General features: G+C 35.8%; 1 protein-coding gene across 9 annotated transcripts in view; it reads left to right on the top strand.

Annotated features, from left to right (window-relative positions):
• The window catches only part of ATF2 (activating transcription factor 2), an 81,476-nt gene that overhangs the window by 59,016 nt on the left and 6,179 nt on the right, over positions 1 to 16,281 (top strand). For 8 of the 9 annotated variants that reach the window (XM_045033966.1, XM_045033969.1, XM_045033972.1 and 5 more), the window contains 3 exons: positions 2,221 to 2,370; positions 6,579 to 6,785; positions 14,987 to 15,092. In XM_045033966.1, the coding sequence (XP_044889901.1) occupies positions 2,221 to 2,370; positions 6,579 to 6,785; positions 14,987 to 15,092 (463 nt within the window). Of the gene's footprint in view, positions 1 to 2,220; positions 2,371 to 6,578; positions 6,786 to 7,219; positions 7,296 to 14,986; positions 15,093 to 16,281 lie in introns of those variants that run through there. The other variant, XM_045033974.1, reaches the window with a different exon arrangement.

Below are 16,281 nucleotides of genomic sequence, written 5' to 3'. Positions count from 1 at the left end.
AGGTACTATTTCTTTTACTTTGATGTGTAACATTTCTGTTTTTAAAAGATATAATTATGCAGGCTGACCGCCTACCCAGATTTTCCTCCTTCTATTTATATTGACCTATACTTTCAAACTCCTTTCTACTTTGAGTTCTTTACCATTTAGCCTAAGTAGTCCTACTGGTTGGAGCCAATTACTCCTTTGATCACTTACCTCATTTTGGTTTAATCCATCCACTTCCATACTATCCCTTCAGTTGAGTGTCTCAATTTCATGTGTCTTAGCTACTAAGACGACCTTGGGCAAATGATCTCTGGTTTCCCAATCTGTAAAATAGGGACACTGTCCTGTTAGAAACGCAGTGAAAAAATACTGATAACATGGATGGATCTCAAGTACATTATGCTAAAAGAAAGACGCCAGATTTCAGAAGGCTGTAACACTGTATAAGTCCATTTATATGACATTCTGGAAAAGGCAAAACTTTGGGGATCAGAAAACAGATTAATGGTTTCTAAGGACTGGGGGTGGGAGGAAGAGTGACAGGAATGGAGCATGAGGGAATTTGGGGGGATAATAGCACTGTTTTGTATTCTGATGGTAGGGAGTGGTTGCACGACTGTATGTGCTTGTTAAAACTCATAGGACTATGCACAAAAAAGACTTCATTTTACGATGTATAACTTCTACCCCAGTAAACTTTTAAACTATTGGCTTATTTTTAAAATCACACCCAGCATCTACAGTGATTAGCAGTAGAGAGAAAATGTCCAGTAACACTTGTCTAGGTATAGTTATTGCCTCAAGGGAAATTTTGGTGGACCTTTTCATATATGCTTCAGTTTTTTCAGGGGTCTGGATCACTTGTAGATGGCATCGTAGATATGCATAGATGAAAACAAACTACAGATTTTGGGATAGTTGTATAATTTGCTAAGTTGCTCTTATTGGAGTAAATGAAAGCAGTTGTGCTAGAATCACCTGGGTGCTTTTCAAAAGCTCTTCTCTCTTTCCCACTTCTCCCTGCCATCGGCAAGGAAGGGAGAGAGAAAGGTGGGTACAAATCTGTTTTTAGCACCCAGCCAATTATGACTTCTGGGAAGTTTGGAAAGCACTGGATAGACTGCAACACATTTCTCATATCAATTTTGTAGCCTCCTTCCCCCACAGATAATGAAACTTTATTTTGGGCTTAAGGACTACAACTGTTACTGAGAACAATATCAACAATAATAATCCCAGGTCTCTCAGGTGCCTTTCATTGCTAAGATATTATAGTATGATTATCTTGTGCTAATTATTTCATATTTATAGATTCTAACAATAAAACTACCCCAGATATCGCTTGTGCCATTTTTGCCAAAGAATCCAATTTCTCTCAGTTAACAAATACATTTGTTGTTCACCCATGTAGCAAATCCGTGTACCAGTCGCTTAAAAGGGATGCAAAGAAATGTAAGGAAATCTCTGCTCTTGAAAGAGCTTACTGTTTGAGGAACTAGGATATTCACATATGATACACTTTTGCTGATAGAATAGTAAGTTTTATGCAGATTGTGTTTTTATTAAGAGGTAGCCGTAAGTGTCTAAGGCCTCCTTCTGACACTAGGTTACTCATACCCTGGCAGTGGGTCAGATGCAATTCAGTGAAATGGCAAATGGAACATAGTAGAGGGGATAGACTTCAAACTAAACCTTCTTACTGGAGACAGGGAAGACCTACGGGAGGCAAACCTAGCTGTAGGTTCTAGGAGGAGGTTCAGTCTGACAGTCAATATAGTGGCCTAAAAAATGCAACATCAGGTCATTGTCCAAATAAGCCCAGTTGTCCAAAGTGGGCCCAAATTTGGAAGAGATTTAGGTTTAAGAATCTAGGAGAGCCTAAAAAGATGGACATTCAGGAATGAAGGGCAAGAAAATAGGTGACAGTGTACATAATTAACTTGTGTTATTTATTTTAGTTGAACGGAACGGGTTTTCAGGTAACGGTGTTTTTCACTCCTTCCTCAAAATTGATTAGGATAGCAAAGTATTAAATCCTATAGTAGTACTCAGAAAGACTCAGGAAAGCTTTCCAGAGTGTTTGTCTTACTATTTGTAATGATAAAACTAATTTTAAAGCCAAATGCATTTCTTAACAAATACTTTTTTTTGGTTAATGAAAGAATATTTTGGGAGTTGGACTTGAGTGGAAAGCAGGGAACTTTTTTTTTTTAATTGATGTCTGCATTTCAGAGATTAAAAGCTGCTTTGACCCAGCAACATCCTCCAGTTACCAATGGTGATACTGTCAAAGGTCATGGTAGTGGATTGGTTAGAACTCAGTCAGAGGAATCTCGACCACAGTCCCTACAACAGCCAGCCACATCCACTACAGAAACTCCGGTATGTGTGTTGTTTTTATAATCTACACTCTGTTATCCTTTAAAAAACAAATACTGGGTAACTTAAAGGACTATATACTTTGAAAAAATTACTTCTGGTCATATTTCAAAAGGGTACCAAAAACATTAGGAAAGGTAGTTCAGTGTAAAAGTATTCACACCCAGGGGTGCCAGGGTAGCTCGGTCATTTAAGTGTCCAACTCGATTTCAGTTCAGGTCATGACCTCAGAGTTGTGAGATCTAGCCCCGCATCAGGCTCCACGCTGAGTGTGAAGCCTGCTTAAGATTCTCTCTCTCCTTATCCCTGTGCCCCTCCTCTGCACCCATGCTGTCTCTCAAAAAGTATTGACACTCAAAAATAAATAAATAATTAAAATAGTCGAGCAATTATTACTGCTCAGGACACCCTGTAAATGCTTTTGTCTATGTATGTTGGTCTGACATAGCACAAATCTCCACTGACGCTTTTTAACTCATTTTTTGTGGATTGTATTTATGAGATTACTGGCATATATCAAATGGTTTTTTTTTTAATGTTTCTGTTTATTTCTGAGAGAGAGAGAGAGAGAGAGAGAGAGAGAGAGAGCGGTGCGAGCAAGCTGGGGAGGGGCAGAGAGAGGGAAGGGGGACCAAGGATCCAAAGCGGGCTCTTCGTGCTGACAGCGGAGAGCCCGATGTGGGGCTGGGATTCACGAACCGTGTGAGATCATGACCTGAGCCAAAGTTGGACACTTTACCGACTGAGCCACCCAGACACCCCAGTCAAATGATTCTTGAATTAAAATGTGAGAGACATTACCAAAGGAGCAGATATATATGCTTTATGGACACGGTTTATACCAGAGGTCCTTTTCATTTATCTGTAGTTTGTGACTGCCTATCAGATGGTTGATAGGTCTGTTATGTCTACAGTGCATTTCTACATGGAAGGGTAACTATTTCTGTTAAATGTTTCAGAACTCTATTTAGAACTTTTATCTTAAGAGATACTTAAACTGTATTAGCATTAGCATTAAAAAGCAAAACTTTGCTATTAAACAGGTAAATGGCAAGTTCTAGATTGCCTCATAAGCATAAGTTTTTAGATAACTGTATTTTATTTTTACAAAACTTAAAGTGGAATGTAGTTATGGTAGTTATCGACTAAACAACATAGGGGCCAAGAGAGAAGGTAAATAAGTGGGTGTGTTTTAATGTCATAATTCAGACATTAGCAAACGGACTCGTGGGCCAAATCCACCCATGGCTGTTTTTTTGTATTGTCTGCAAGCTCTGTGTGGTTTTTACATCCTCCAAGTTTATTTAAAAGAAATGAATATATAATTTCTATATAATTTTATATAATAATTTGTATATAACTTCTATATAACTATGAAAATAGAAATTTTTATATAATTTCTATATAAAGCTAACCATTATTCCCCTGGATCTAATTTTTATTTGTATCTTTATATCATATTGGATGACAGCTTCATAAGGCAGGACTTTATGTTTGTTTACTATTGTATTTCTAGTTTCTAGGATAGTTCCTGTGTTCTTTTTAATGATGTGTAATGAATGGATCACTGAAAGAAAGGAGAGAAGGAGGAGTATATGCTTTTAAGTAGCCTTAAATTGTGAGGTGTAAAAATGTACAAATGTAACTCTGTATTTAGTTTCTGCTTATAATACTTGTGATTAGCCTTTACTGTAATAACTGACTTGTAAATTTAAAAACAAACAAACAAACCTGTTCTTTCCTATTCAGCCAAATGAGTAAAAGAAAAAACCTGCTATTATCAATAAGTTAAGAGGATGAAGACAAGAAAATATTTCAAGGTTGCCATTCTTGAAACCAGCCATAGAATATTTTTCTAAAAGATTAACTTGCAATTATGTACGTAAAATAAATGATCTAATATAATACTTAATCTTTATTACAATTAAAATACAGTATAAGTTAAATTACCCTCATAATTTTTAATGCTAGTTATTTGGAAAAGAAATTAAATGAGAACCTGTGGTTTTGGAGTTTGTCGAGTGAGAAGTAGTTTGATGATTTCCCTGCAGAGCTTACCTTGATTGAGCTTATATATAAGATTATTGCTTATTATGTAGATTAGAAGATAGAAATTTTATTTATTCACCCCATTTTGGAATGTAATTCATATTAGGCAAAAAGATTGTTTTCAGGCTTCTTTGGGTCACGTACCTGTAGTCACAAAGTGCTATTTCCTTTGCACTATTTCCAGGGGTTCGTTGTTTCCTGTCTCCCAAGCTCAGGTGTTCCATGGCACAATTTTGGGATTTAAGAAAGGCTTGGAAATGCATATCGTTCTATAGCCCCAGATACTAGACAGTATCACTAGTGACTGAAAATTTCTGTCCCTGGCTGATCTTAGATAACTAGGCAGATCCGTTGAGCAAGGGGAACCAGTTAAAATTAAAATTTAGACTCCCGTGAGATTCTGCCCACCAGGAAGATGAACATTAATAATCATGTGAACCCGACCCTAAATTTCACAAACTGAAGGAAAGCGGAGTGTACCAAACTATGTATATCCAGTAGTTCCCTCGTCCCACGGTTTAGCTTTCGTGCTTTCAGTTACGCACAGTCAACCATGGCTCAGAAGATGGTCCTCCCTCTGACAGATTGCTAGAAGGCTCATTACTAGTAGCCTAGCACTATGCCACAGTGTCTTTATCATCCACCGTACATCACATCATCACATAAACGTTTTATCTCGTATCATCATGAGAAGGGTGAGTACAGTACGAATATCTTAAAAGCAAGAGAGACCACATTCACATAACTTTTATTACAGTATATTGTTATAATTGTTCTGTTTTATTATGAGTTATTTTTGATCTCACACTATACCTAATTTATAAATTAAACCTTGTAATAGGTATATATTCATAGGAAAAAACGTAGTATATATTGGGTTTGCTACTCTCCGTGGCTTCAGGCATCCACAGGAGTCTTGGAACACATCCCCTACTGATAAGGGGCACTACTGTACTTTTACTCCTCAATTTTAGAGAAACTAATTTTTAAAAGAAAATTTTACTATTTTTTATTTTTAAAATTTTACTTCAAAAATAGTAAGAAAACGGTTTTTTCATAGTGAATTTAAGTAAGTTATTAAATTTTTTCCTTTAGTACTTCACAGTTTTTCAAAGGATTGTATAATACCATGATGTTAAAAAGTAAAGTTGGAGACTATAGATGCTGGAGAGGATGTGGAGAAACGTGAACCCTCTTGCACTGTTGGTGGGAATGCAAATTGGTGCAGCCACTCTGGAAAACAGTGTGGAGGTTCCTCAAAAAATTAAAAATAGACCTACCCTATGACCCAGCAATAGCACTGCTAGGAATTTACCCAAGGGATACAGGAGTGCTGATGCATAGGGGCACTTGTACCCCAATGTTTATAGCAGCACTCTCAACAATAGCCAAATTATGGAAAGAGCCTAAATGTCCATCAGCTGATGAATGGATAAAGAAATTGTGGTTTATACACACAATGAAGTACCACGTGGCAATGAGAAAGAATGAAATATGGCCTTTTGTAGCAACGTGGATGGAACTGGAGAGTGTTATGCTAAGTGAAATAAGCCATACAGAGAAAGACAGATACCATATGTTTTCAGTCTTATGTGGATCCTGAGAAACTTAACAGAAACCCATGGGGGAGGGGAAGGAAAAAAGAAAAAAAAAAAAAAAAAAATGTTAGAGAGGGAGAGAGCCAAAGCATAAGAGACTCTTAAAAACTGAGAACAAACTGAGGGTTGATGGGGGGTGGGAGGGAGAGGGGGGTGGGTGATGTGTATAGAGGAGGGCACCTTTTGGGATGAGCACTGGGTGTTGTATGGAAACCAATTTGACAATAAACTTCATATATTGAAAAAAAAAAGTTGGAAAAACACAAGATCTATACGTGTTCATTTGTATTACGTTTTGAAGTTTTCCACATTATTTCTGTATAAATGAAAATGTTATACAAACTTTAAATATATTCACTATGGTAGTGAAAAAGTGAGAATCTTATTTTTTTATCAGGGCTTATTTATTTCAAGGAATTCGTTAAACTGCAGGGTGATTTTCATGTCACCCCTAAATATTGATAATATACAATGAGACTTAGAAAATATAGTAGCAACCCTTTACTGCCTATGTTCTCGCTCACAGCTACAAACATAAAAAGCTTCCATTTGTGTTTATTATAGGCTTCTCCAGCTCACACAACTCCACAGACTCAAAATACAAGCGGTCGTCGAAGAAGAGCAGCTAATGAAGATCCTGATGAAAAAAGGAGGAAATTTCTAGAGCGAAATAGAGCAGCAGCATCAAGATGCCGACAAAAAAGGAAAGTCTGGGTTCAGTCTTTAGAGAAGAAAGCAGAAGACTTGAGTTCATTAAATGGTCAACTGCAGGTAAGGTGCATATATGTAAATGTTGTCTTATTTTTAGTAATTGTGAACTTAGCTCTTCCCTGTTTTTTCCAGTTAGCCATCCAGACATTTTAGCACACAATGTTGGGTGTGTGTGGAATCTGTAGTTAAAGCGTAGTTTTATAAACCTATTTGAATACTGAGATGAAGGGTTATAACACTTTAAACACTGACACTATGAAGAAATGTTAAATATAAGTTCTTGCGTGATACAAAAGTACCAAAACTATCTTGCTTAAACTTTATAAAGTTGTGGTATAAAGTTCAAACAAAGAACCTTGAAATTTAAAATACCACTGGTATTTCATTTTTCTTATTTTCTGGTTTCTATCACAGCTGTAAAGTTGCTTTAGTAGCATTTTTTGTTCTTAATTTCTTTTGTTCTTTGAATTATAAATTTTGTTTTGTTTATTTAGAGTGAATATAGTGCTCGGAAAAGGTGTCAGATTGACAGCCTTGGAAACTGAAGGGCTCTGATTATCCACAGAACAGGTACAATATGGCCAGTGGCAGTAGAAATCATTTCTACCTGCCAGTTCACTGCAGACAGGTTTCTTAGGAACCTCATGGGATATAAAGGTTTTAAAGCTCTTTCCTGTTGAGTCTTTGGTAAGATTTACAGTGATGGTGTCGATTTCCTTCATGCTCTTTTTTTCTTTCTTCCTTTTGTTTTTGTTTTAATGTTGTGAATATTCTCCGGGAAAACGATGAGCATCAACTAGAAAATTGATGTCAGTGAATTGTACTTGTTACAGTACAATCCTTTCCCAGTTAAAAACGAATCTTTCTGTATAATCATAATTGATGGGGAGACTTGCTCTCTTGTTAAATCTATCTTTAAAGATGTCACCAGTATTAATGTCTGTTTCAATACTTCGGAAAAAGTTTTTAACATCAGACAAAGTATTTAACCTAACGTAAATTTTATAAAAATTTTTTCATATGTGAAGCAGTCATCTTTTAAAATTCTCTATTGTGTTTTGGATGAGCTCAAGAACAAATAAATTTGTCTTGAAAAATTTATTTTTAGCCATTTTAACCATTTAGAAAAAAATCTAAACATTTACCACATCACAGAGACTTTAAATACATACTAGGTTATCTTAAACATATATTATCATCATCTGGTGAATTCTTAATCAAGAACTATTTTCAATCCAACTCTTGATCTCAGCTCAGGTCACGATCTCAGAGTCATGGGGAGCGAGCCCTGTGCTGGGCTCCGTGCTAAGCATGGAGCCTGCTTAAGATTCATTCCCTCTCCCTCCCCACCTCCCCCCTCTCCCCTTAATCCCTTCCTCTAGGGGCACCTGGATGGCTCAAGTCAGCTAAGCACCTGACCCTTGATTTCAGCTCAGGTCATGAATTCACAAACCATGGGATCCGGCAGGGTCTGCACTGAGATTGCGCTGCTGAGGATTCTCTCTCCCTTTCTGACCCTGCCCCCACACATGCTTTGTCTCTCAAAATAAATAAACTTAAAGAAAGATTCTCTCTCCATAAAATAAAAATCATATTAAAACTGTTTTCATAACTTTTTAGGAAAAAAACATTTTTATGATTTTTTGTCCTCTTAAATAAAATGAAACAGATTATAGGTACTAATTTAAAGTTTCAAATATGTTACATTAACGAAATGATTTAGGTGTATCTGTTTCCTTTCTGTTCTTAAGATTATTCTTCTAAATGACTTGGCTGTTTTTTAGTTGTACATGAAGCATGTCATTCTGTGTTAGCCTCCATTGCCTTACACATAGAATAGAGATAATGCCTGTTGATCCTACTTCTCTTGAGGGTTTTTTGCATAAATCATTTGAATTAGAATAAGTGCAAGAATTTTTAAGTACATAAATTTTAAATCTCAAATTGGTCAATATTTTCCTAATTTGGCTTATTCTTTTTAAGAAGTAAAAATGTTTGAAAACTTTAAAGTGGGATAGAAATATATGGTATCTACAGGGTATTCTTGGACTTCAGATTGGGCCAGTTTTCTGCTGTGACCCAAGGTATGGTAGTACTAACAGCTTTAATGAATCATTGCTATTTCCTTAATTGTATTGCAGCACTGGTCACCATTATCAATAGCAACAGTGCTTTGTTATTTCAGAAAACCTTGGAAAATTCAACATTCGAGACAAATGTATGTAATCCTTACTTCATTCATCTCATGTTTTTTTTCCACCATACAAACTATGATGAAATGTCATTATCTTAAAATATATTTTATGTTTTCCTAATCTGGGTAGAAATTTCTTGATTGGAGGAATAAAGGCATGATTTATCACCTCAGTAAAAGTTAACAAACGTATCATTTTGAAAGCATGAATCTTTTAAATTGAAGTCAAATTAAAGAAATTCCTAAATTAACCGCTACAGTTTAATAGGACGTTAGTTAATACTTCAAATTACAAACAGAAAAGTAAAATCCATATGTTTAATCATTAAAAACTAAGTGATGATGGCTTCATGGTTAGATAAGAAAGTGTTCTTAGTTTTAGAAATGCATATCAGAATGTGAAGATAGGTGAAATGATGTGTTATCAGGGATGTTTTTTTGGTTTTTTGTTTGTTTGTTTTTTTCAACGTTTATTTATTTTTGGGACAGAGAGAGACAGAGCATGAACGGGGGAGGGGCAGAGAGAGAGGGAGACACAGAATCCGAAACAGGCTCCAGGCTCTGAGCCATCAGCCCAGAGCCTGACGCGGGGCTCGAACCCACGGACCGTGAGATCGTGACCTGGCTGAAGTCGGACGCTCAGCCGACTGCGCCACCCAGGCGCCCCTCAGGGATGTTTTTTAAAATGCTTAAGAATGAAGTTCGTATGTATGTATCAACCTGGGAAATAATCTGTAATGTATTATTAGGGGTAAAAAGAAAGTTGCCGCAAACAGCCCAGATGTCCATCGGTGGATGAATGGACCAGTTATGTTATATATGCACAGAATATTATTCAGCCATAAAAAGGAGTGAGAGTACAGAATGTGTATGAACCTCAAAACATGCTTAAGTGAAAGAAGCCAGAAACAAAGTCATGTGTGACTCCGTTTGTATGAAATATTTAGAGGAGAGAAATCCATAGAGACAAATGCAGATTGGTGGTTACCAGTGACATGGGGAGGAGGAAATAGGGAGAAACTGGTTAATGGGTAAGGAGTTTTACTTTGGAGTGACAGAAGTGTTTTATCACCAGATTGGGAGAGGTGGCTGCACAGCATTGTAAACGTACTGAACACCACTGAATTGTTCACTTCATTTTTGTTGTTGTTTTTTGTTTATTTTGACAGAGAGTGCACATGTGAGTGAAGCAGAGCGAGAGGAGAGAGAATCCCAAGCAGGGATTCCTGACAGTAGAGCCCCATGTAGGGCTTGATCTCACAAACCATGAGATCATGACCTGAGCTGAAATCAAGAGTCGGATGCTTAACCAACTGAGCCACCCAGGCGCCCTGAATTGTTCACTTTAAAATGGTTAATTCTAGGGGTGCCTGGGTGGCTCAGTCGGTTAAGTGTCTGACTTCAACTCAGGTCGTGATCTTGCAGATTGTGGGTTCAAGCCCCGCGTCGGGCTCTGTGCTGACAGCTCAGAGCCTGGAACCTGCTTCGGATTCTGTGTCTCCCTCTCTCTCTCTGCTGCTCCCCTGCTGATGTTCTGTCTCCCTCTCTCTCAAAATAATTAATAACATTTTTAAAAAATGGTTAATTCTAGCTCATGGAATGTCACCTCACTAAATTACTCAAAAAATAGTTGGAGCATAACTTTTTCATTAATAAAAAGTTTATAGTTAGATGAATAAATGTGTAGATATGGAAATCACTATAGGAATGAATCCCTAAATATAAGTGGAATTTTAAGAATGACCTGCACCAGGATGTAACAGTGGTGAAAAGGCTGTTGAGAAGCATGAACGATTTGGGAATAAAGTATGCTTCAGTAATTGTTTCAAGCGGCTGTATGATTTTTATTCATTGTTTTTTAGTTATCAAATAAAATAGCAGTTCTAAAAAGTGACAGATTCTGATTTTCAGAATGTAAAGAGTTAACCTGGATTCAGGGAGGAAAACTTTGTCTCCCAACAGCAAAACTGTTAACTGTGAAGAACAGAATGACTTGTAAAGAAAATTGAATGTCAGAGAAATAATTAAACTCTACTTTATGTGAAAACATTCATCAGTTCTACATTTCCTTAATCCTTCACGTGACATACAGGCGTAGCTGATCAGTATAGTGGGCAGTAATGACCCATGGTTACTTATATATTATAAATAAATTTTAATGAGTGTTGAGGTGTGACTGTTCATATTTTTACCAAATACATATTAGGTTTTAAAGAACATGTTAATTATTCAATCTTCTTGCCCCACTCACTGAATTTAATATTTTAGCCTTCTAAAATTGCTGCTAAAAGGCAATATCATGAAGTTGAATTGGAGACATGGTAATCTAGACCAAAACTTGGATACTGTTGGTTATAAATTATTATATTTTTAAAGGTAATATGTGATTTTTGTGGTCTTTTACTTGAAAGAGTTTCTACCTCTTCATGACTTTGCTTTTTAGTTATACTCATTTTGAAATTTTGTTGTCAGTTTACAATTTCACCCTGTTTCCTTTGTGGACAAAGACAGATTCTTTACTCACCGTAGCTCCTTAACAGTTACTCTAATATAAAACTTGGGAGTTTTTGTCGTGGATTTTGCTTTTGAAACTTCAGTGTTGCAAAATGTGTGTGGAGTAGAAGCTTAGTAAGTTTTTTTAAAAATGGAAGCATCGTTTCATAGCTGGGTACTTGGAAGACTTCACTCATAAGTTGATGACACGGAAAAGGTTTTGTTATTGCTTTGTTGACTTAAAAGGGAACAGAATCAAATCTTTTATTTCTGACACCTAAACAATATTTTATTTCAGTATTTATCCCTTGAAATAGGAAAGAATAGTGACAGTTGGAAAATACTATACCTGTTTGTTTTAATTCCAAGGTGGGGGTGTGGCGGGGAAGTATTGTGTGCTATCACCGCCTTCCTTCTTTTCCCCTGAGTGTTTAAATTACACTGTAGAGGGGGAAAGGGTGATAGTGATACCACCTCTACTTCATGCATTTTACTAGGAGCCTGAGACCTGGTTCTTCGTTTTAGTAGGCCTTGCTAAAAATCTTTGAGCCTTTACTTCCCCATCTGTCATACTCCTAGAATAAGTACTATTATGAAGATCAAATGAGAGAAAGAGAGTACAGAGAAGTCTATTATAACGACACTATGCAAATGCTAGTTATTTATTATTCATTCTGTCGTTAAGCATCTATTGTGTGCAGAGCATGTTATTAGACACAGGAGATACAACATTGAAAAAGACATTGTCCTTGCACTTACAGAATTTGTGGTCTATCAGAGGAGACTGACATGAAACAAAGTATGAGACTAAGGAGAATGAGAAAAGGGTCATTCCCATTCATTTCACAAAGTATTTCCAAAATACTTTTTTTTCCCTTCTATCGTCATAGACATAAGTTAAATATTTCATTCTCAAGTGTAAGCTTTTGCATCCATGACAGTCCTTGGAACTGTGTGAGGGGAATCTTGATACTTAATCATTGATTTTTGTGAAGACTAAACATGAGGAAAATCATACCTTTAGCAATGAGAAACTCCCTTATTTAATTTGGAGGGGTAGTGTCTAAACTGAAAAGCCAAAGATCATAAATTTATGGAATACTTGGTCCTCAATCTATAGCCAGTGATCAATGAAAACCTTTAATAGATTACTCATATAAACTAAAAAAGAATTGTTCATTAGTATGTAATTAACCTTTGAGTAGCTACAGATGGAATGAAGCAATGGTACAGACAATGCCAAAGTAATTTACTTTTAGACCAGAATAACAGTTTTTTTCCAGCATCTGTCTTGTCTTATCTTACCAAAAATGTTTTACTTTGACTAAAAAAAAAAAAAAAAAAATCATAACATGGTTTATGATGAATGTCTATATAGAATATTTAGGAGAGAGGGCATTTGTGATTTTTTAAATTCTGTGAGATGATACTGTAAAATATGCCAATTTTCATTTTATGTCTGAGAAAAATTAACAGTGTAGCTGTGTTGGTGAGGTTGTGGGCATAAATAAGGAAATCGGGACCTCTGACCAACTTTATATTATTTAAGCAATTTCATTTCACCTTCTTTGGTATTTTTTAACCCTCCCCTGGACATAGAATTACCGTGGTTCTCTCTAGAATAGTACTAAATAGTACTCCGTACTAGGCTGTGTGCTGTACTCTGGGGATACAGAGAGCCAGATAATCCCAATCTGGCAGAGGTGATGAACAAGTAAACCAAAAATTAACAATCCTGGTGTGGTGAATACTACATAAATGCGCACACGTATGTATATATGGCTCTGGGAACACAGAAATGGACTCCTAACTTATATTTTCCTATCCAAATTTATACTGAGTGGACTCTTAAAGATGAGTGAAAAAATCAGCAAGATGAGAAAAAGGAGAGGAAAGCTTTTCTAGGTAGAGAAAATAGTGTGTATTCACAAGAAGTTCAGTTTGTGTAGTTCAGAACAATTAAATATTTTTTTTCATAGGTTCAAACTAATGTGAAAGGGTGGTCACAGGTACCAGATTATAAGAGATTATAAGAGATTATTATAAGATTATACTATATATTTTGGGCTAAAAATACATGTCCAACCCTATTTCATATTACAGAAATTAATGAGAGAAACTTATTAGACATGAATCTCAAAATCAAGCTGATGCAGCAGGGAGGGAGGAATTTTGGATAATATGTATTACGTTCTTCATAACGTGGTTTCTCGTGCTTGGTGTCATTAATAAAGAGCTGTAATTTATAGGATTGACACTGATGACTGCAGTATTACAGAGAAATGAGTTTTCTAATAAGCAGCTTATTTTTTTGAAGTGAAACTAAAAATTTCCCTCTTACATTTTCATCACCATACACCCATTCTTGTCTCAAATACAATATTTTAAACACAATTTAGCCTTTTAATGTTCCGAGTTATTGTGAGCATCAGTTTTTGTTCTGTGCTTTAATGCATTGTTGCAATTTGTTGTTGTGGGGGTGCGAGAAACTATTTGGCCCAAGAGACTTGCTTAAGTTTCATTCTTTGGATTTTTATATTTCTGTCATTGATCAGTTAATAGGATCTAATGAGTCTAATCTTCTAAATAATTCTACATTCAGCTTCCTGGTTAAGAGACCAAGGGGTGGAAAACAAAGTTCCTGAGCTTTTACGTACACATGCTTGTTATATTTCTTTATTTAATTTCGGGTTACTTAAGGGTAATGTAAGTCCAAATAAGTAGATGTGTTTGTAAATTAAGAGTTTTCCTACCATTTTATTAAATTCATATTATGACTCACTCTGGAGTATTGGTAATTATCACTAACTTCTGCATCTTTAATATTTGGGGGTGACCCAAGGGAATTAAATGGACTCCCTTAATTTGGAACTTTTTAATATAGAATCTACCAGATTAACGCCTCCAAAACAAAGGCCGTGAAGTGCTCATTTTTAAAAAATCACCATTAATTTATCAGATTTAAATTTTGATGTGTACAGATTACCTAGATCAAGGGCAACTAAGTCATCTGGATATTATATCTACTATCATTGGTTCCGTGTCCAACACAGTACTTTGTTGCATTTTAGGTATCCATGATTCTTTGATTATTGTGGTTTCTTCTGTGGAGGCTTTCATAGTTTCCAGAAAACCAGAAACTTGCTTAATTGAGTTTCCAGGATAAATTTTTCACTTTCAAGTGAACAGAGACAGTGAACATTCATTCTGAGTCCCTCGATGTTTCTAATTTTTCAGATAATCAAAAGAGCATGCAACATAACTAAAAAATACCTTCTGCAGGTAACCTGTAATATATAAGCAGTCCCAAGGCAAATGGTAACATAAAAACTTTGAAATATGTTATCCAGTCATGTTGTTACCTCATTTAAATTTTTATAGAAGTTGCAGTCTTTGTACAAATGCTAAAATACAAAAACTGATGTGTACTGATTAAACCTGCTCGAGCAGTGTATTTTGTTTATTCCTTGATATTCTGTTAAAGATATCCGATATCCTTAATTTTCACTGGTTATCAGCAGTAAGAAACGTTTAGTCTGATGCTGTTAAGGTACATAAGTTGTTTCTTCTCTAGAGTGAAGTCACCCTGCTGAGAAATGAAGTGGCACAGCTGAAACAGCTTCTTCTGGCTCATAAAGATTGCCCTGTAACCGCCATGCAGAAGAAATCTGGCTATCATAGTGAGTAATGTGCCATCACCTATAGCCTTAGGCTGCGTCGGTGAAATACTGCCAGAGTGAACCACGCTACAGTTAAAAAGACAGAGGCTGCAGTTCTAATACTTAATATTAAATATCAGAACTTCTGCAAGGTTATTATGGAACGGGGAATATACTTTGTAGAATCTAGAGTTTTTGAATTTTCCTGTTTCTAGCCTTTTCTCGAGGGATTACTATACATCAACAAAACAGGTTAATAATTCAAAATATACTGTAAGTACTGATGGTATTTCGTCTTCCCAGGGTAACGGTTGGTCTTAGAACGACAGAGTGAAACACTGCTTCTTTTCCAGTCTCCATTGAGTAATTTTTTTTTAATTAACTATCTTCGTTTAACAATATACAGTACCCATTTACAGTATCGGATCCTATTGTTCTTAAATATCAGCATTGTGCAGTTTTTGTTATTGTTGTGAATCTTTATGTTGAGTCTTTTGGTCATAAAAATGCTACAGTAGAACACTACTTCCATTATCTGCTTCTAAGTTTCCTTTTACATGTTTTCCCCAAAATGAGATTCTTCTGTTTTTCAGCATTTTAGAGGTTAATTGTGCTTTTTCTTTCTTGTAATGTCCTTCTTTTTTGATAAGATGCACAATATTGGAGCCAGCTGTTACTCTTGAATAAATGGCCAATTTTGTCCATCGTACACAAATTTGTAACAAGTAACAGAGCTGGGAAGGCATTAGGCAACATTCATAATATATAACCCACAGCTTTTGTTTTTATGATTTAGTGATATTTCAGGATATTTGTAAATGTGAAGATTGTTTCAACCATATGTATCCACTTCATTTTAATTTGCCAGTGTCAGTAATTCAAAAGAAAGAAACATTTCGTATTGGATGCAAACAGTTCCTCAGGTGCTCACGATAAAACTTAATGGCCACCATCTTTACTTGTAGTCATTGTAAGCAGTTTCATCAGAATGGGCAATATTTTTTAATTTAAAAGATTCAGTAGATTTAGCAACTCTCTATTGCCATATATATTTAGAACATTGATTTTTGTCAGTTTTGAGCAAATAAATCTCAGTCCTTTGATATCTAGTCATTTTCACAGGATGGTGAAACACATTGTGGAGTAAATTGGAACCATATAGAAATATGTTTGGGGTTTGTATTAACAATGATTGCTGCAGGGATGAGGC

Source organism: Felis catus, chromosome C1, assembly GCF_018350175.1.
Source record: "Felis catus isolate Fca126 chromosome C1, F.catus_Fca126_mat1.0, whole genome shotgun sequence".
Classification (NCBI taxonomy): domain Eukaryota; kingdom Metazoa; phylum Chordata; class Mammalia; order Carnivora; family Felidae; genus Felis; species Felis catus.
The sequence above is the reverse complement of the archived record's forward strand: the minus strand, read 5'-3'. Positions and strand labels throughout refer to the sequence as shown.